At 38.0% G+C, this 20,525-nt stretch overlaps 2 protein-coding genes and 1 long non-coding RNA gene across 4 annotated transcripts in view; 2 read left to right on the plus strand and 1 right to left on the minus strand.

The window, feature by feature from the left end:
- LOC143210006 (uncharacterized) overlaps positions 1-19,215 on the minus strand; it is a 64,486-nt gene extending 45,271 nt beyond the window's left edge. The window contains exon 1 of the long non-coding RNA XR_013009174.1: positions 18,099-19,215. This is a non-coding gene — a long non-coding RNA (uncharacterized LOC143210006). The remainder of the gene's footprint in view (positions 1-18,098) is intronic.
- Positions 1,026-14,603, plus strand: LOC143210003 (odorant receptor 4-like). Its single transcript, XM_076426416.1, has 6 exons — positions 1,026-9,821; positions 12,237-12,588; positions 13,024-13,248; positions 13,546-13,659; positions 13,733-13,888; positions 13,993-14,603. Exons 1-6 carry the CDS (start codon positions 9,559-9,561, stop codon positions 14,041-14,043), a joined length of 1,161 nt encoding a protein of 386 aa, XP_076282531.1. The 5' UTR covers positions 1,026-9,558; the 3' UTR covers positions 14,044-14,603.
- LOC143209997 (unconventional myosin-Ie) overlaps positions 18,979-20,525 on the plus strand; it is a 37,534-nt gene continuing 35,987 nt past the window's right edge. The window contains exon 1 of one of the 2 annotated variants that reach the window (XM_076426396.1): positions 18,979-19,466. In XM_076426396.1, the coding sequence (XP_076282511.1) occupies positions 19,458-19,466 (9 nt within the window). In that variant the 5' untranslated portion in view covers positions 18,979-19,457. The remainder of the gene's footprint in view (positions 19,467-20,525) is intronic. The other variant, XM_076426397.1, reaches the window with a different exon arrangement.

Genomic DNA, 20,525 nt, shown 5'->3' on the forward strand with positions numbered 1-20,525 from the left:
GTAGAGAGACACTATTTTTTTGTGCTTCAAAGACCGAGCCGAACCAGAGTTGGGCATTAATCGATTAAAATTTTACTCATGATTGATTGATTAACATGTACGATTAAAAAAAGAAATCGTCGGAAAATTGACGACTGATTCAATCGATTGATGAAGTTAATCGTTAATCGTTGATTGGATGAAGAAATAGTCGAAAAATCGGCGATTTATTCAATCGATTGATGAAGTTAATCGTCAATCGTTGATTAAATGAAGAAATCGTCGAAAAATCGGCGATGGATTCAATCGATTGATTTAATCGTCAATCGTTGATTAAAAAAAGGAATCATCAAAAATTCTTATGATTTAATCAGTTGTTGAAGTTAATCGCCTCACGGTCTATCCATAAATTGTAATAAGGAGGGAGAGAGAGAGACAGAGAGAGGGAGCAGAGAGCGGATGGAGAATTGACAGAAATAATAATATATTTCCACAAAAACATGGTCGTAGCTTTCCAGGAATAATAACTTTAAACATAAAAGCACGTAAATAGAGTTTGTATTATAGACCAAATGACAATACACCTAAACTCAGTTTACATTTTTGGTTTAGTATTTGTACAGTCCTGTACCAAATTTCAGCAGTTAATCATTAATCAATTATCCGATTGACGATTAATAATCGTTAATCGCAATTAACGACTAAAGTAGAAATTTAGTCGTCAATCGTTGATTAAATTTTTGCTCAACTCTGAGCCGAGCGTAGAAAAAAATAGCGTACCGATGAGACCGCTTCGTGCAATAAATGAAACTTGTTTGTCTTTACGATTGGATTAGTAGTGGTTCACACCGATATACCCAACCCAGGATCAGACTGCTCGGCGTTGCCCCGCAGTGAAGGGGATATTTTTTGCGTCCAACGTGTAACACCTTCTTGCGATCATAGAATATTTACTGTATCATGAAATAACGCTGCAATGTTCACGCGTATCGTCAGTTTACTAAGTTGACTAGAACCTGGAACACTTTGTACGACGAAATAGTTGATTTGCTTGTGGCATGATCTACAATTGTGTATTGTGATTCCCTCAGGATCGAATAACGTTTCTAGTTTAATCCATTACAATTAAATGTCAACTAGATGTTCCAGCACAAATCGAGCGACGGTAACATAAGAAACCAAATTGAATTTTATAAAAACGAACAAAAAAAAAAATGAATGAATCAAAATACTTCGCGACTCTTCGTAATAGTAAGGGTTCCCTTTCGCTGCAATGATCAAATGTGTATCTCTTGAGCCCCGTGACGGCGAGCGTTGTTTCTTCGAGTGCGGGAACAATGACGAAGAATATCGTTGCTCCAGGGAAGATCTCGATAGATCTTCACTAGTAGAGATCGATCTTCGTTGTTCTCGCGGCTTTCAATCTCTCACCCGTTTTCCTGAAAGTGCCTACGCTATTCTAAACTCTTTTTGGAAGTTGCTGTTCGCTGAGTTTTCGAAAGAAAAGAAAATTGTATTCGTCTTCTAACATTTACTCGATACCCATCATCAATTACACGAACTCGGGCTTGTCTAATCACACCCGACACTTGTAGCAGAGAAACACACTGTCCAACTCTCCAGCTCTGATAAACAATAGGAAATCGTTAGAATTTTCGTGAAATTAAAGAAATTTTGGCTGCCTTTTCGGTAGAATTATGAAAATTTCGAATCTGCCGATTTATCTCGAGAAACGAGTGCGCAACACGATCCTTTTTATACACTTATACACGGTATAAAATCCACTGTACAGCGTGGTGTAGTTAAGCTGCGCCTTATTTTTCTGAATAGATCTGGAAATTTGTAAAAAGTCGAGTCAACATTTTACGAACATTTATAAAAGAAAATGCAACGTTCTCCTCGGAATAACCGAAAGTGGCGCGGGAAAGCAATTTGAAAGTTTAAAGATAATATAAGGTCACCTATTAATTATCAGAACGCGAAGAAAAATTTGAAATTCGTTGGACAGTGTAATTAAACTGCGGATGTTTATGCGCGTTGTTGCTTGAAGTTGAATAAAATTTCATTATCGGAGTGACGCTATTCAAGTTATAAGAATGAGTTCGTCGAATTTTGTAAACCTCTGTTTTCTTCGTTCGTGCAACGTTGAGATTTTCATAAACATTCGCAGTCTATAATAAAACCGATGTTTGTGTTAAGCTACGAGTGCAACGTCCCTTCGATGCAAGAGAGTCAATCATCGAACGAAGATGCTTTGTTCTTTTTCAAACAAGAGACCGAATGATTTCGGGCAATAGCTACCGATATAATGTAGAACATCCAGGAAACTGTTACGGAAAATTCTTTCCCGAGGAAAGAAAGGTTGTTCGATGCAGGAACAATTCTAAGAGATTAGAACGGTATCCGTGCAACTGTTTTATTAATTAATTAGACTGTGGATATTTCCGCGATGCTCGATTTTAATACCATTCAAGATTATTGCCAGTGCGTTCGAAATGAAATAATAGCTTTACGTAATGGGAGATTACGATCTCCGAGTATTAATTCATAATTCTCGAATTTCTTATCATTTCGAAACAATCGAGGTACATTCTATTAATAAAATAGTTCCCATCGCTTTCTGTGTATTTCCTCCGCCTTATAATCGAAAATGACGTGGTTCAATAAATTCTTTATTTATTAAATTCAACATTTCCATAATCGCCGAGGTTACTATTACATTGCCATTGGTGCGTTCGAATATGTATTAAAACTGCGTGAAATCCACAGTCTATCGATTAGCCGTGGCTTGTTTCGAAGGACAAAGCACCGTCTGAACACGAATTGTATAAACAAACGGATGTCAATTGCAATATAATAACTTTAGATATTTAAAAGTAAGGGCGCCGAGACCATTCGACGTAGAATCGAGTGGGAAAATTAAACGCGTTCGAATAAACAAAGAAATTTCGGAAGCGAGCAACACAAATTCGATTACACGACGAATTTAATAACCGCTTCGTGTTCTCAAAGTCGGAAATGTACTCTACCGTGTTTTTTTGGAAATTAACGAACCGATTCCCGTTTAGCAGAGACATCCCCAAAAAATTATCGGAGACGATTTTCAAGAATTGATTGGTAATCAATTTCTTTTAAAAATAGCAAAATCATGGGCCCCTTTAAGTCACGAGTAGACAGCGGATTTTATGCATTTTATGACAAAAATGAGTAGCTGTAATTTAAAACAGTAAATACATTAAAGAAATGTAAGAATACTGTTATATGATTTTGAACCCATTAAACATATTAAGAATGAAAATCAATTTCTACGTCGCTCCAGTTTCGTGGAAATCAGGTAACAAATTTTTTATTTGGCTAGTACGTTTAGGTGGAACACCCTGTACCATTTACATTGCATTAAAAACATTTGTTAAACTAGCAGAAATATTAGAAAATCCGCTGTCTGCTTACGAGAGCCAAGTACAATTGGTTGCAAAAACGGTAGCTCGGTTAAATTGTGGACGAATTTTAAAAGAATCGAGTGTCCATAAAATGTTTAAAAGCTGTTTTTAAAAGTCTGCGAATAGATTATGCGACACTTTCGTACATTGCTGAGCAGAGTCGCCAGATGAGGGAATGGAGGAGCACGAATTAAGGGGAAAAAAGTTACTCTCTCTCCCTCTGCAGGTACCGCAAACGCGTCACGTGACCGGGTCGCGGTGGAAGGGGAAGCTAGCGTGGGGACACAAGTCCTAACCTGGCGACTCTGTTGCGACTTGTCTGCGAAAAACGAGGAATCGGCAGAGAAGATTGCATTTTGCACCGACACAAAGACACACGAGGGCTTGTAGAAAGGAAGTGGTTCCATCCCTCTATCCCGCAACCCGATTCGCATAATTGTTTACCCGGTTTCGTTGGCATGTTATGTACATACGTATATAGCGAAAGTTACGAAATGTAATTGAACATGTAACTGATAACTTCTACGTGTCATAATCATTTACGATTACAATCATTCGCCAATAAGAGAAATACTAATGTTAAGTCGAATAAGTTCAACTGTGCCATATTTGTGATCTAAATTACACAAACATACATACATACACACTAACACACACAGAGCATACATAATACACGCAGCGACATACATACGACCATACGTACACACTGTCGTTGAAATTATCTCGGTGATGAATGAACATTGTTTAGAGAAATAGAGGAATTAATTCTAGAGCGTGGACAAAGTAACACGGTACATTGTATTATTAGAGAATGTTTTAAGGCAACTTAACACAGTTGTAGCAACCATACCAGTCTTCACCGTAATTCTACCATAATCTTCTGTTTGTTCATTTCGTTCGGTTGAACGTCGGATCTCGCGCGTTATTCCTTTGTATTGTTAATTTCCCGTTGATACTCGCAAATGTGAACAGTGTGTATTGTTACACTTTCGATAAACTGCGGATCTGTATGCAAAGAATTTGTTTGAAATGAAAATATTACTATGATTAATATCGATACAGGTGTTTCACGAAGATCCGCAGTGTATTTATCATTATCTATTATTGTTGTACGTATTAGGCAATTCCAAAAACAATGCCGTTCATTCACGACGATTTACTCATACGTTCACCTGCGATACTTAACGAAACTAGCTTCGTTGGAATCGAGTTTCAATCTGTAAGAGCCCGTTCAAACACGACGGAAACCGCGCGGACCTTATTTACATTGGCGTAAATGGATGCGTTCACACGTGACCGCGCGGCAGCCGCCTCTGAACCGCAGGAAATCAAATCCGCGCTGTTTCCGCGCGATTTTCATCTTCGTACTGAGCGAAAACTTAATAAACTTACCGCCTCATCCTGAACGACTGTCAATTTTGACGCGGTTCAAATCGCGCGGTTTCCGCCGTGTCTGAACGGGCCCTAAAGGAGCATTAACGAAACTCGAGGGTGTTGAATTGATGTTTGCGTTACTCTAGAGTCGAAACGAATCGATAGACGATGTTTAAGGTGTTGAAAAACAAACATGCCAAAATTTGCCAGACCAAAAGAACTGTTCGAATCACGTGATAGACGTTCGTTCGAATAATAATCCCGTGTGTAGGTGTTCCGTTTTCTGGTGTAACAGTCTGTGTGATAAGTAGACGTTCACGGATATGTTCACGCAGGTTTTACGTTTCGTCAGATTGATCAACGGGAATAGAGATTAGCGGTGTCTCTGTCGATCGACGAACATTTTATTCTAGTAACAACATAGGAATGTTAGCAAATTTTTATCTGAAGCGAAACAGAAACTACGAGGATGCATAGTTGTCGATTACAAACGTGTGGTTTTCAGTTCTGTGGACCATTCCCCGCCTGCAGTAAGTTGATTAAGTGAGATATGTTAAGGCTTGTTGAATATATTCCTTTTATTTGTTAATCGAAGCTGCAGATTACAATGGCATTATTTATGGAATCACCTGATATACAGCGGTGTCTCTGTCGATCGACGAACATTTTATTCTAGTAAAAACGACGTAGGAATGTTAGCAAATTTTTATCAGAAGGGAAACAGAAACGTATGGTTTTCAGTTGTGTGGACCATTCCGCTGCAATAAGTTAATTAATGTTACAGCTTGTTGAATATATTCCTTTTATTTGTTAATAGAAGCTGCAGATTACAATGGCATTATTTATGGAATCACCTGATATATGTATGGAAGTTTAGAGAATTGACAGGAAAGAGTACCGGTGACTCGAGAACAAAGTGGAAATAGAATATACGTTCACATGAATTGTTTTATGTTCGCGCGTATCCACGGCCGTCGCTGGTACATGCCGGAACATATGATGTGGCAACACCGCGTACAAAAAGAAAAGTGATGGCATTCTAATTCTCAATGACTTTATTCATTATTCGTTATTGTTCCCCATTATACCTTTACTTTGTGCGATGTAACTCGCAATTTTGTTTTGATATCGTTAATATAAAACATACAGTTTGTCTCTGTCACTTGCGCGAAGAACAGTTATGCTCTCTGTCAATCAGAAGCGATCACGAATATCACGAATCACTGTGAAAAATCAATGTGATTGGGAACGAATGTGATCGAATCACGAGTGATCCAAAGGTAGCAGTTCACGCCATTCTTACTGCATATACTATATGTATACGAACAACTTCTAGTCGGACTGATACAGCGTTGCCAAATTGACCATGTTCCCCTGTAGCAGAGACGACCGTATCCCGATACGTTTCAACGCAGCCAGTCTATGTGTATATGTACATTAGAGTTGATTTATCGATACGATTATTTGAAATTTTCAATATCTCCACAAGGGTATAAATTAGGGCTGTTACTTTCCTTCGAAGGTCGAAGATTTTGAAGGTGATGAGAATCGAAGTTTCGAAGCTTCGAAGCTTCGAATTTCGAACCCGTAGTAAATTATTAGAAGATTAAAAGATCTATTATTTTGTTTTATCCTATGTTCCTCCGTTTTCGTGAAATCTTGTTTACAATTTATTTGTACAATAAATATATTTTTTATATAACTGGTTGTATTTATATTCTGTGAAAATTCTGTCCAGTTTTTGTTTATATTTTTATTTGTCAAGAATCATGACGTAACATGAAACTGGTAAGTTACAACTTCATACGGTTTAAGGAGTTCGCAACTTCGTACACTTCGAAGTTCCCTTCGTTCCTTCGAATCTTCGAAGAGTCGAAGCTTCGGAAAAGTAACAGCCCTAGTATACATTGATCTTTGCAAGTGCTCCAACTCATGCCTTCCAGATTTGTAAATTGTTTCCATTGATAGCGCCGACGTACATACGTTTCGAATATCTCGACGATAGCGAACGGAGTGTGAAGAATGCGTACTGATCGAAGAGATTGAGTGAGTCGATCGAACTTGTAATAATTAGACGCGAAAATTTTGTTTGTTACTCGGTACATGGGTATATATATATATATATATATATATATATATATATATATATATATTATATATCATTTCGAGCAATATGCGTTCACGATTGTCATTCGTTGAGGGATACTTAATCTTGTAACGTTATATTGTACAACGTTCAGTTTCATTCGTTCATCGTTCTACTACGAACTCATACTAGAACATGTAGAATTCCAGATACAGTATAAAAGAAGTACTTCTTTTTCAATTTTTCACGTCATAATAAAATGTTGATAGCGCGATATGTATGAAATAGATTTATACATGACAAGTTTCTCTTTATATGGAATAAAGATGAAATTCATATGACTCCGGTGTTTTTATTCTGCGGACAACACGACGATTTTAATTAAATTTTCCTATGACATAGAACTGAAAAAAATATTTCACACGTATTTTTTTATACACTCCTCAAAAGAAGGGATCATTTGGGAAAAATTGCTCCCACTTTACGTGATCATAACTCCGTCAAAAATTGCTGTATCGATATCGTTAAACAATGGTTTGAAAGCCTGAAACCTCTAGTTTCAGATGCTCTAGTTTTAAATTGTTGCTATGTTGGTTTTTTACAAAGTTATACATAGTGAGATAAAGACAACATTGACGGTTAACAAAGATTTTGTGCAACTTTGGAACGTCATACGGGGAGCAACAAATTTTTTTGATAAATCGCGTTAATACCATTTGAAAGGGCCATCTTTCCTGTGTAAATTGTGTGGTTATTGAATATTGTACGATTTTTTTTATTCGAGTTATTCAACATTGAAGTAAATATGGGCTTTTTAACTTTAACTGGCTCCAGAAAGTGAAAAAATTATCGTAGAATCTTGTGCAAAAAGCAATAGAAAGAGCACTTCTTTCTCTTCAAGGCACTCCTTTTGTTTTTTCAATTTTATTAACATTCCGATATACCAGGTGTTTCTGAAAATATGCCCAAAAAATGCACAATTTCCATTTTTCCTTTAACTCGCTGTATCTCGGCGAGAAATGATCGCAATACCATGATCCGAACGTCAGATTGTAGTAGAGATTCTGCCGATTCAATTGAGTACCCCATAAACTCGCTGCGATAATTTTTTACCTATGGCAGCTGTGTTTGAAGTTTCTTGCTTCGCAGAAATTAGCGCGCCACGTACAGCGGCTGCCTGACATCTCTGAATACGCTCAAAATCAAAGAACTTTCGATAAAAATGATCCAATCCATTTTGTGCGTCTTTGAAATTCAAATTCAAATTCTTTGGCAATTCAAACTTTGAATAACGAATCTGTATACACAGTCTACACACCTTGATAAAAATATGAGAAAAAAATTTTCCTGAAATGAATGTCGGCAGCTATAAAAAATACGTATGAAATATTGTTTTCAGTTCTATATTCTATATTCTAGCTATGGATCTTGGGTAAGGAGTAGAAGAAACGGTGTGACAATATGTGAGTAACAAAAACAGAATATATTTAACACAATGAGCAGATATACACCGAAAAGAAATGAACAATGAATGATCACGATCGGAATGAAGTGCGAGTATCGCGGATCGAAGCCGAACGTGTCTATGTATGAGTGAATATATATAATAACTGTGTGTCAGTGTGACAAGAAGCGCAGAGAAGTCGTTGAATCGATAGTACGATAATACGATAAGAGACGAGAAGCAGTCGTAGCTCTCTTTTGTCCATCGTTGGGCCATCGTTTTCGGAAGGAATAAGGAGAGAGGGGACTTTGAAATTAAAAGTCTAGGATCGCAGCAACGTTCGTGAGGGCAATGGCCTGATAACCGGAGGTGCGAGGGAAACGAAGGAATTAGGTAACGGGAGCATTATAAGGAAAACACAGGCGACGATGGCCCACGAGACATTATGACGAGTTCGACAACCTTTCGAAGCGGCGAGGTTTACATAGGCGGTCGATCACCTCGTCGCTTGTTGTCGAACGCGTACAGCTGATCGTTGGTGAGGCATAAGAAACGGCCGCGCGAGATAGTTTTTGCCTCGCCAGTGTCGCGGGTACGAATCGGATATAAATTTAAAACTCCCCTGAATTATGAAGTAACGATATTCAAAAACCGGACAGGAGGTTTTTGAACAACCACCCTTGTAAGACTAAACATTTACAAAAGTAAACTGCAACCGTCAACAGACACTAAAGAACTCGCAAAAATACTTTATTCTTTTCCAGACAGAAGGGAAACGATGAAATCCCGCCGCAAAAAAACTGCAAAGCTGCCGAGTGCCATTCGTGAAACTGATCTTCCAACGTACGTCATTACGCTTTCAATATTTAATAGCAACAGAGAACTTTCGAACTGATCGAATATGTAAATGAATCTTCGGTATCGAGTCACGTCGCGTCGTCCGCGCGGTAAATAATTTGTAGGTTTGTCCACGCACAGTCACAAATGCAAACGAAACAGAGGGGACACATAATCGTCGACTCTGACTATAACAGTCTCCCATTTTCCCGGCCTGACATAATGATAGGTAATAGCGTATGCTAGACGATCGAGTCTGATCGATGAAATCTCATGTCACTTCCATCCTCCGAGAAATTCAAATTATGTTTCTTTCATCCACTATTAGTCCGCTCGAGAAGCTTATGCCAAGAGCAAGTTCGAAACCTTCGCAAGCCAAAATACAATAGTAGTTTTCGATGTCGTCTAACAACAAGACAGTCATTACCAATGCCATCGTGTTCAGTCTTCACATGATCGGCGCCGAGCCGAGATCATCGCGCAGGATTCTGCAGCGGATCATTTGCTCGTTCCTAATGATGTCCAGCTTGTCCATGCAGTTTTGGTACGTTGCCTCTTACAGTAAGAATGAAGAGTTAACCGACCTGTTGGACGGTCTAAGCGTAATCTTATCGAACGGCGGTACGTTTGTTAAAATGGTGATTATTTGGTGGAACCATCGGTAAGCAGCCAACGTGTAAATTATTCTTTGCTGCACCGAGTATAATATTGTCGACAATAATGGGAGTAGACTCGTTTCTCGTTTCTCGATCACGCAAAGTAGGGCTGTTACTGTATGAAGTTGTAAAAACTTCGTAAAAACTTTGTAGAAACTCCGTTTTTCTTTAAATCCTCTAATACAGGCGTGGGCACGGGTGGAGCCCCTCAAACGCCTGCTCCCCCCACCAAGCTTCCTTTCGGTGGCGCTCCTCGTGGCTCCGATGCACGAGGCCTGCGCACTGCTTGCGACAAGCGGAACGCGTCCTTCCTACATAGTAACGACGGATGCTGGTGGGGGACAGTGGGCGCTACGGTGGGGACACAGTTTTGCCTCAATTGAGGCAAAATTGCCCACGCCTGCTCTAATAACACTGTAACGATTACGTCTTACAATTAGGCGCGAGACTTCACTCCTGCTCGCGAGCACACATGCCGCGCGACGGTAGTACCGAAGCGGCCGCGAGGTAGCCGCCGCGACACCGTCGCGCGTCGGTTTCTCGCGTATAAAACTAGAGCAGGATAAGGATAAATAGGCTAGCGCGTAGATGTAAAGTCGAGCCGGGTTGGAGTCGGAGTTTCCGAGCGAACCGGTGGGGCATATAGCCAACCGTAATGCACCGATACCGAGACTTCTCTCCGCTCCATTTCCGTTCCTTTACCGAAACTTCTGATTACCGATTCCAAGGCCTACGCGGCAAACAACCGTAGGAATCCCTTCCAGCGGGGGGCAAACGACACCGCACCTCCCGATCTTACACCTCCCGACTCCTTCAATAACCGATCCCGCTGAATCGAACCGAATACCGCCGAACGGCGACCGATCTCGCCGAACCGAATACCGCCGAACCGCGATCGATCTCGCTGAACCGGATACCGCCGGACCGCGACCGATCTCGCCGAACCGAATACCGCCGAACCGAATGCCGCCGGTTCGCGACCGATCTCGCTGAATCGGATACCGCCGAACCGAATACCGCCGGACCGCGACCGATCTCGCCGAACCGAATACCGCCGAACCGGATACCGTCGGACCACGACCGATCTCGCTGAATCGGATACCGCCGAACTACGACCGATCTCGCTGAACCGGATACCGCCGAACCGCGACCGATCTCGCGGAACCGAATACCGCCGAACCGCGATCGATCTCGCTGAACCGGATACCGCCGAACCGCGACCGATCTCGCGGAACCGAATACCGCCGAACCGCGATCGATCTCGCTGAACCGGATACCGCCGGACCGCGACCGATCTCGCCGAACCGCAACCGATCTCGCCGAACCGCAACCGATCTCGCTGAACCGGATACCGCCGAACCGCAGTTGACCGCCGGGTTACCAATACAACCTTTGGCTACGACGCCTCGCCTCGCCGCGCCATTCTTGTACATATGTTTATACACTCCCATTGTAAATATATATCGGGTATATATATACATATATATATATACATAGTTACCACAACACTGTGTAACAGCCAAAAAGTATTTCGATTCCCACTATACGATTCATATAGAGTTTTTCGCGCTGATTCCAAATCTGTTCTTAATTTTTCTTCTAGACGTACAGTTTTTAACAGTTTTTAACATGTTTAAACATGTTTAAACAATCATAATGTCTTAATATTGGATATCACTGTGTTCGGGAAAGTCTACAGAATCTTTTTCTGTAAAGGACAATTCAATATCTTTTATAATAACATCACAATATTTGTTCAAGGTTGAAAAATATGTCTTTTTTTTAAACTCAATTTTCTGAAAAACTGTGCGTTTAGGAGAAAAATTATGGACAGATTCGGAATCAGCGCGAAAAACACCATATTCCCTGTCAAAGACGGACAAGATCGTTGAACTTTAAACACTCATAACGTTTGAACCAGCGGATTCCTAACATTAAGACTTATGTGGTAAAATAGAACTTTTGAGAGCGATTGTGGCCTAGATTGATCTTTTATCTAGCACTTTTCACCATACTGAAAAATCCCATCTTTGCATTATCGAGAAATGAGAAGGCGCATCTCGTACCCTTGCAATCCTGGAAACGCGAGTCCACCCCCTTAACGACCTCTATTTGCTCCACGTTGCTCCTCTGTTATAGAAGTTTTGCACTCAAAAATTCACCCTTTTGCACTCCAAATTCATCCTTTTGCAAATCAATTTCGCACACTAAGAATATTTAATATGTGTGTTGAAAGTATGTTAAAATATGTAAAATGAGTGTTGAGTCTCTTATGTCTAAATAAATATATATGTAGTTTAAAATATAAATAAATAAATAATTTTAAATATTCTTAGTGGGTGAAATTGACTTGCAAAGGGGTGAATTTGGAGTGTAAATCCTACAGCAAACTATAATAATTGTTCAATTACTTTACACAGAATGTTTTTCAATGCCCTGACGATTATTTTCGAAGATTGGAAGAATCTCGATTCAATCGGTCGGAATAAACGTTTTATGGTGGACAAGGCCCTAATGTCCCTACGAATATCGAATTTGTTGATAGTCGCTTACTCGATGACGGTAATTTGCTATACAATTAGTAGCTTGTTCATTTCCAACGACAGTGGCGAAGGACTTCTTGTAAGCAAAAAGAAATTGTTGCTCAGAATGAGGTTTCCCTTCGAAGTGATGTTTTCTCCAGTTTACGAAATTGTTATAGTTGCACAGTTTCTGCTCGAATATTTAATTGCTTTCGTTGCGGGGATGTTCATGGCACTGCTCGCAGCATTAGTGAGTTCTTATTGTTATTATTAAACTGCGGATCTTTATGCATTTATGCTTTAATACATTCTTTTTTAAAATTCTAGAATATAAAATTCCACAGAATTTAATACGATTTTTATTCATTTCAGATCTATAAAGGCTACTACCACTGAAAATAAGGTTTTTTTGTTCCCACTTTCTTGTTTGCCTGCAAAATTTCAAAATTCCATAAACATCCGCAGAGATTCTAGTTATTATAGTTTCAGTATCCTTTCAAAGTTTCGCTCTTTATCCAATCCTCATAGAAGATTTCACGATGATTCGAGAAATGAATCCTATATATTGGGAATATTGTTACATTTCTTCTTTTGATATTATGTTACATTCTAAACATGTTCTTCACACTTACTAGACGTGCAATGTCTCGACAAAATCATTCTGAACATTCTTTCATTTACGTAGGTGTTACACGTAGGTAGTCAGGTAGACATAATGTGCCAAGAACTAATCGACCTGCCTAATCATCAGCAAGAAAAACGACTGTCCATGTTCAAAAGTCTCGTTGCACAGCATCAAAAGATCATATATCTGGGAGAATGTATCAGAGATCTATTTATTCACATAGCATTGGTGCAATTTTTATCAAACATTCTGGTCATCTGCTGCTTGGGCTTCTTGCTTGTTAATGTGAGTTACTCTTTCTTTGAAAGAGCAAAATAAAAATTTCTCCGTCGGAATCCCAACAAACTGGAGTAATATACAAATTTATTTTCTCTCTCAATATGTCTAACAGGTTCAATATAATATAACAGTATTTTTAAAAATTCTACTAATGTCGTTGCTGTTTCAAATTATCTTCCAATTTTTGTCATAAATGACCTCACGCATTTGTTACGAATTTCTAAAGAAACGAAGAAAGAGCCACGAATTAATTTGTACATCTAATACACGGAATCGCGATTAATATGAATTATCATATTGTAGTCTTTAGGCACAGAAGAAGGACCTTCCATAATATTAAAATTTCTACCTTTCTACGTGGCTGCCAATAGTGAAGCATTTGTTCTCTGTTACACCGGCGAATACCTTATTTCAAAGGTAAGCTATTCACGTCTCCAAAGTCATTGTTTCGAAAATTCCAAAATCAACGTTTTCAAAATCATGTTTCCAGAGTGATGATGTCCGTCGAGCAGTATGTGATATGGATTGGTACAAGCTAAACAATCGAGATATGCAATTACTGTTGCTAATACTGGTGAGATCGCAAAAAGAGTTGACGCTTTCAGCCGGAAGATTTGTTGTCCTTTCTGTGGAAGCGTTCGCCACTGTAAGATTAAAAAATAGTAAAAATAACAAACCGCAACGTGAAATATGTTTTCCTCAATACGAAAACTATATTTTCGTTGAGTTAAATATTATTTCAATTTCTAGGTACTGGAAGCTTCGGCTTCGTATATTTCGTTATTACTGGCTATGTCATAGTTTTGCAAACAATATCGTTGATTACTTACGACGAAATGTACAGAGTGGCGATTATGGTATTGTATAATGATTAAATGTATTGTGAGTACGGTACATTGTTAGTGGCAGAAATAGAAAAGAATTCTGCAATAATCACTTTAATTTAGAATTTAATGAAAGTGTTGAAAAAATATATTTTCGACGTTGTTGCTTCAACTCGATCTTCATTCAAACCTTCCTTTCAATCGTTCTCGGATATTAGTAGTTCTCGGATATTCTCCTATATTCTCAGGTTTAATATGTTAACATGTACAGTAAGGAGCATAACTGATTGCACACACTTTACATCAGAATAACTTTTATATGAATGGACCAAACGACTTCAATTTCTCTGTAAGGCTAGAAAGAATTAGTTTCGTAAATGACGTTTAATAAATAAGTTGAAAAAATGCATTTGGTCGGAATTGTGAAAAACAATACTGAAAATTGATTTTTACAACTTTTTTAGCTGGCCCAATAACGAAAATTTAAAAAATGCGTTTTGTCAACTGGTATAAATTGTATACGCTCTGAAAATTTCATTGAAATTGGTTAATTGGTTTACGAATTATAAACGATCAAAAGTGGTAAAAAAGCCGAAAATCTTGAAAAATTGCAATTTTTATCACTTTTGATCGTTTATAATTCGCAAACCAATTAACTAATTTCAATGAAATTTTCAGAGCGAATCAGTTATGCTCCTTACTGTATGTATATACCTGTAAATACATACCTCTTCTAAGCGCCATTTAAAAACATGTACAGCTTGCAAAACCTATCCTTATCGCAACACGTTTAATCTACATTGTTAATGCATCTGACGATGCCCTCTGCTTCCAATGTAATTAATGGCTGTCAATAAACGCCGCAATCTAATCAGTACCGTCGATAACGAATAGTCATGGCTACACATTGGTGAATCACGGAGAATCACTATCGGTTTTCGAATAAACACAAGGGTGATACAGAATAAATGTACACGCGAATACAATTTCGTACAGACTTTTACAAGATTTTATGAATTTATGAGAAAAATGAGTAGGTGCAATTTAAAACAGTGAATACATTTAAATAAAAAGAAAATAGCGAATCATGGACCTCGTTAAGACACTTACGAGTAGACAGAGGATTTTATGAATTTATGACGAAAATGGGTAGGTGTAATTTAAAACAGTAAAAAAATTACAGGAATTTAAAAATACTGTTTTATGATTTTCAACCTGTTAAACATATTAAGAATGAAATTCAATTTCTATGTACACTCAGTAAAATAAGTCTCCGTACACCCTCCAAAAACTTTTTTATAATTATACCAAATGTGTGAACTGATGTTTTGTAAGCAATTAGAAGCATTGGTTTACTGAATGATGTGCAAAAAAATATTTTCTAAAAATTACAATTTACAAGGTTGCACGCAAAAATAAAAAAAGCACTTCTTAAAACTTTTTTATTTGGGCCCTTAATAAAAATTTAAAATATATGTTTTGTAGATCTATAGTAGTTACACACTTGCTGAAACTTTCATCGAAATCAATTGACATATGTACACACGAGCTACAAACGGTTAAAAATTGTGAAAATCGTAGTTTTACACGACTTTTGATCGGTTCTGCTTAAAATCCACAGAATCGTACATCTTTCGATGCGTGCCGTTTTTTCCTGCGTCAACCGATTTCGATGAAATTTTCATTGGGGACATTGGGGACCCAAATTAAAAAGTTTAAAAAAATGCTTTTATTACTTTTGCATGTAACCGAATCAATTGTAATTTTTGGAAAATCTTTTTTGCACATCATCTGGTAAACCTTACAAATAATATTAATCAGATCGTATACGTAAAACTTACAAATAATCAGACAGTTTGGTACAATTATAAAAAAGTTATGCTATTTTAAAGGGTGTACGGAGACTTATTTTACTGAGTGTAAGAAGAATTTGTCCTTGACCAGACTCACGTTGGATCATACCGATATATTGCGACGTGTACGATTATAGGCGTAACAGGTGTTACCGGTGCTATATAACTGAACAGTATTTTTATAATGTACCGTTGTACAGAGACGTTATGAATTTATGAGAACAATGAATACTTTGGTGCAATTGAAAACAGTAAATACAACATTAGAAGAATTTGTCCTTGACCAAACTCGCGTTGGATCATACCGATATATTGCGACGTGTACGATTATAGGCGTAACAGGTGTTACCGGTGCTATATAACTGAAAATTATTTTTAGAATGTATATACCGTTGTACCGAGAGAGCAACGGCACACGAAAGTGCTACCTGTTATCGGCGCAGCTGCAATTAGGAACAATGACACTGGCCACCGTTGTGTGCCTTTTATGTATCGACTGGTTCAAACTCCTTTGTCTGGTCTTTCTGTCTCTTTCGCGCCGCTGCTCTAATTGTCTCCCACATATTTTTACATAACATCACGATCCAACAATCTTCTTGTATAGTAAATAAGGACTTGGTTTAACACCAAACCTACCACTGCCGGTCAGATGATCGGTTTTTATTTTCATTTTACAATTACTGAAATTACAAAGTTATTTGGACAAACATATTCGTATAAAAATTGTACACAATCGAAATAAATAGAGCTTTGTTATTATTATAAGCTAGAACATTTTAATTTCTTTTAGTGCTCGGTAGGTTTAGCGTTAAATGAATTCTTAACAAACGGTAACTTCCTTTTGACGTTGAGTCTTTGTGTTTAACTAGATTGTGTTCGCAGTTATCACTTCGGAATGGTCTATTTGCTAGGAGTCGTAATTGCAAACAGATAATAAAGAGGTTCACTCAAAAGTAAAGTACAAAGTAAGATATTATTGAGTGTATGTCAAAAGTACGATTAACAAGAAATTGTAATTGTTATTTTATTTTTAATATTTTCTTGTTTTTTTTTAAAAAGGATGCAAAGAAAAAAATGAAGCAGCTTAGTTTAACACAGATAAATAGAAAAGAACAGAAAACTCGACATTTGTAGTGAAAAACGAAAGCTCGTAAAGTAAATGTACTATTTTTTATCCGACAATTACGTACAATCTTTTTCCAAATAAATTATCTCGCAAATCTAGTGCGTTGGTGAACGATGTGATGCTCTGTTTCGTGGTGGTCTCCTAGTGTCTAGTACACTCCGTTAAACAATTTTTCAACACAGATTAACGGCCTTTTCGCAATTACATCCTGTTACAAAGATTCTTCTCTAAATTCATTTCCATGGAGTTTGCTCTTACAAGTGCACAATTATTTTTAATCATAGAATATGATTGTGTATCATTATAAAAGAGGAATAAAGTTGTTTCAAATTACCACCTTGACAACATACAGTGACCAGAAATAATATGCGGACGCTCTAAAAAAGACGATAACTTTTTTAATATTGTACTATACGATTTGAACTTTTTTTGGAATCTAGAGCAATTAGTTTACTACAGAATGCGAAAAGAAATTTTTTCAAAAATTGCAATAGATCGGAATTGTAGAAAAAATACTAAAAGTTGCATTTTAAAAATACGTTTTGTAGATCTGTGTCAATTAAACATATTCTTAAAATTTCGTCAAAATCGGTCGATGAGCTACAAACGTTTAAAGATGATAAAAATTGCAGATTTCCACGATTGTCGGTCTTCTAACTGCAAATAAATCTGATAGGGATTCTCACATCATTCAATGCCTGTCATTTTTCCCGCATCAACCGATTTCGATAAAACTTCCACAGTGCATATAATTGACACAGATCTACAAAACGTATTTTTTGATTTTTCAATATAGGCCCGCATAAAATAGTTATAAAATACAACTTTCAGTATTTTTTGTACAACTCCGAATAATTGCATTTTCTGGAAAATTTCTTTTCACATTCTATAGTAAGCTAATTGCTCTAGCTTCCCAAAAAGGTTCAAATCGTATAGTACAATATTTAAAAAGTTATCGTCTTTTTTAGAGGGCCCGAATATTAATTCGTTTCACTATACATAAGAATATTAATCCTGGGCTATAAAATACTAATGTCAAGTATAGGTACTTACAAATTTCTGCCATTTGCGCGAATACGTGTTATTAACGATGAAGCACAAAACACCACACTTCTATTTACACAATCACTGGACACTGCACAACACACTTTCCGAAATCGTGACAGCGAACGGGAAAAAATTACTCCGACCACACGGTCAAAATAGTACTGCGGTTGTCACCTCGGTTTTTCAGGTGGATTTAGGCGGGGAAATGTTGCGTTTGTTAATTGGACGGGGCTGCGTCGGAAGAACTTCAGGTTGAAAAGTGGGGAAACTGTCACAGAAATCCCTTTTAGATGGGCCCGTCGCATGTGTTGTCCATCTGTCGGGGTATAGTTGTTGAAGCGCGGTGGTTGTAAAATAATATAATTGGCCGGTTCGGAACCGATTCGCATGCGTTTTTTGCTTGCCGTAACGTCCTTTACAGGTGACAACCACAGAACTATTTATATTTTGATCGAGGTCGAAGTAACCTCTTCCCGCTTGCTGTCATGATATCGGAAGTGTGTTGTGTATACATGTAGTGTCCGTGTCCAGTGATTGCGGATGACCATTACTCCTTATACATCCTGTACATACAATTTTAACCTCATTTTTAAATTAATTTTGCTCATTTTTAACCTCCAGTTACTCGCACTACATTTTCTACGTAACTGTTTAACTGTTACTAGATCTCATCTAGATCAGAAAGTCACTAGATCAGAAAGAGTTAAACCCATTTTCAGCCAATAGCAAATCGATTTTTTCCCGCGCACGAAACACCGCCCAGTGTACCGGTAACCGATAAGGAAGGGCTTATCGGGTGTTCAAATCGGCAACCGACTTTCCCGCTAATCTATGTTTGCATATCGGTGAGAGAATGACGGAGCGTCGGATATCGCTTGCGACGCGAAGGACGTGCAAAAAAAAGTGTGTATACAACACATAAGTACTATATATTCTCGTTGAGCAAACGAGGTATAACACGAGTGCGTACTTGCTTTACGTCGCGTATATACGTGAGCGAGATTCTTAAGTAATTACGAAGGTAGAAGTACGGTTTTCAGAATGACGTTCCGCGACATGACGACAGTGTCTGTGACCGGCGCGGCGCACTGACTCATCGATCAGTACACGTCGAGCCGCAGCACGGCGAGCACGGTTTGGTTCGCGTCTCTTTCCTTTCGTTCCACGAACGTCAAATGTTCAACGAAGTGCTGCTCTGTGATTGTTTACCGTGCTACGTGTGCCACGATTCCCGTGACCACACGCGGAACGTCAACAAAGTGTCAACGACTCCTATTTTGCGAGTCAATTGTTCTTGTGACCCTACGTTTTTCGGATAAATAGCCCTCGACGCTGCTGACGACTCGCCGGATCGGAAACGTCGACATGGTAAGTGTATGTAAACATCTGATTGGTTGTTGGTAGACTAAGCACTTTTATCCGTTACTGCTGATACTTACATAGTCCGTGGGCGAGGTTTTCGGACTGTACGAAGATTGGACGAATTTACGTCCATGAACGTCTTTTCTTTTCTTTTTACCACGTTTTTATTAATGCAATTTGAATCTCAAGGAAGAGATTATTTTACAGTTCTCTACAGACGTTTCAATACGTCATGATACTTTATATAATACAATACAAATTATAAACAATCGTAGCCCACTCCACAAGACGTTTAAAGATGTACTGTTTTCTTATTGAACAGAGACATTTCTGTTTAGTTCGGGATTTCTATCCGTTAACCCTTTCCACTCGTTTGTCGAGTGTGACTCGACATCCGAGAAAGAAAAATGTAAATGAAACGAGTTTTTTTTACGTATTCGGTTCTTCCTTTATTTATTTAATTTCTTATTTTTAAGTTCCACAAATATAAATTACAACAAAGTTTGAGAGATATACATTTAATTCAATTAGTAAACAAAATTGTGTGTGAAGTAAGTTGCAGTTAAGGAACTGTTCTTTGAAGCCAATTTGAAATGAAACACTTCGAATAGTAGGGAGTTGTTGGCAACAAAATTCCAAAATAATTCAGAGTGCAAAGGGTTAATGCAGAACATTTCGATTTTGCATGAACATACACGATCTAGGTGTGTATAGGCAGATTTTATATAGGTTTTGCATTAGAAATTCATCCTTTTGCAAGTCGAATTTAATCTTATGCAATTTCACCCATTAAGAATGTTTAAAACTAATTATTTTAGACACACGTGAACGGTGTCGTATAAATGCGAGGGAGAGAAACATGAGACTCATCGGGGGGGGGGCTATAAGGTACAAGTTATAACAATAAAAGCAAATAAATAAGAATGTCAACGAATTTAAAAATAAAAATACATAACATGCTTGGCGACGTTGTATGAAATTACAAGAACTGCAAGAAATTAAGGAAGGAGTTTGCTCTGTCAGGGGGGTGGGGGAAGGTAGCAAATTTCTTGGTAAAATTAAATAGAAAGT

The sequence above is a fragment of the Lasioglossum baleicum genome, chromosome 6, assembly GCF_051020765.1.
Source record: "Lasioglossum baleicum chromosome 6, iyLasBale1, whole genome shotgun sequence".
NCBI classification, from domain to species: Eukaryota; Metazoa; Arthropoda; class Insecta; order Hymenoptera; family Halictidae; genus Lasioglossum; species Lasioglossum baleicum.

Bases quoted from the DNA above. Each gene is read 5' to 3' on its own strand.
- LOC143210003 (XM_076426416.1), top strand. From the start codon at position 9,559: ATGTCGTCTAACAACAAGACAGTCATTACCAATGCCATCGTGTTCAGT. The intron at 13,660-13,732 runs GTAAGCTATTCA...TCATGTTTCCAG, and splicing joins GCGAATACCTTATTTCAAAG to AGTGATGATGTCCGTCGAGC. The intron at 13,889-13,992 runs GTAAGATTAAAA...TTCAATTTCTAG, and splicing joins CTGTGGAAGCGTTCGCCACT to GTACTGGAAGCTTCGGCTTC.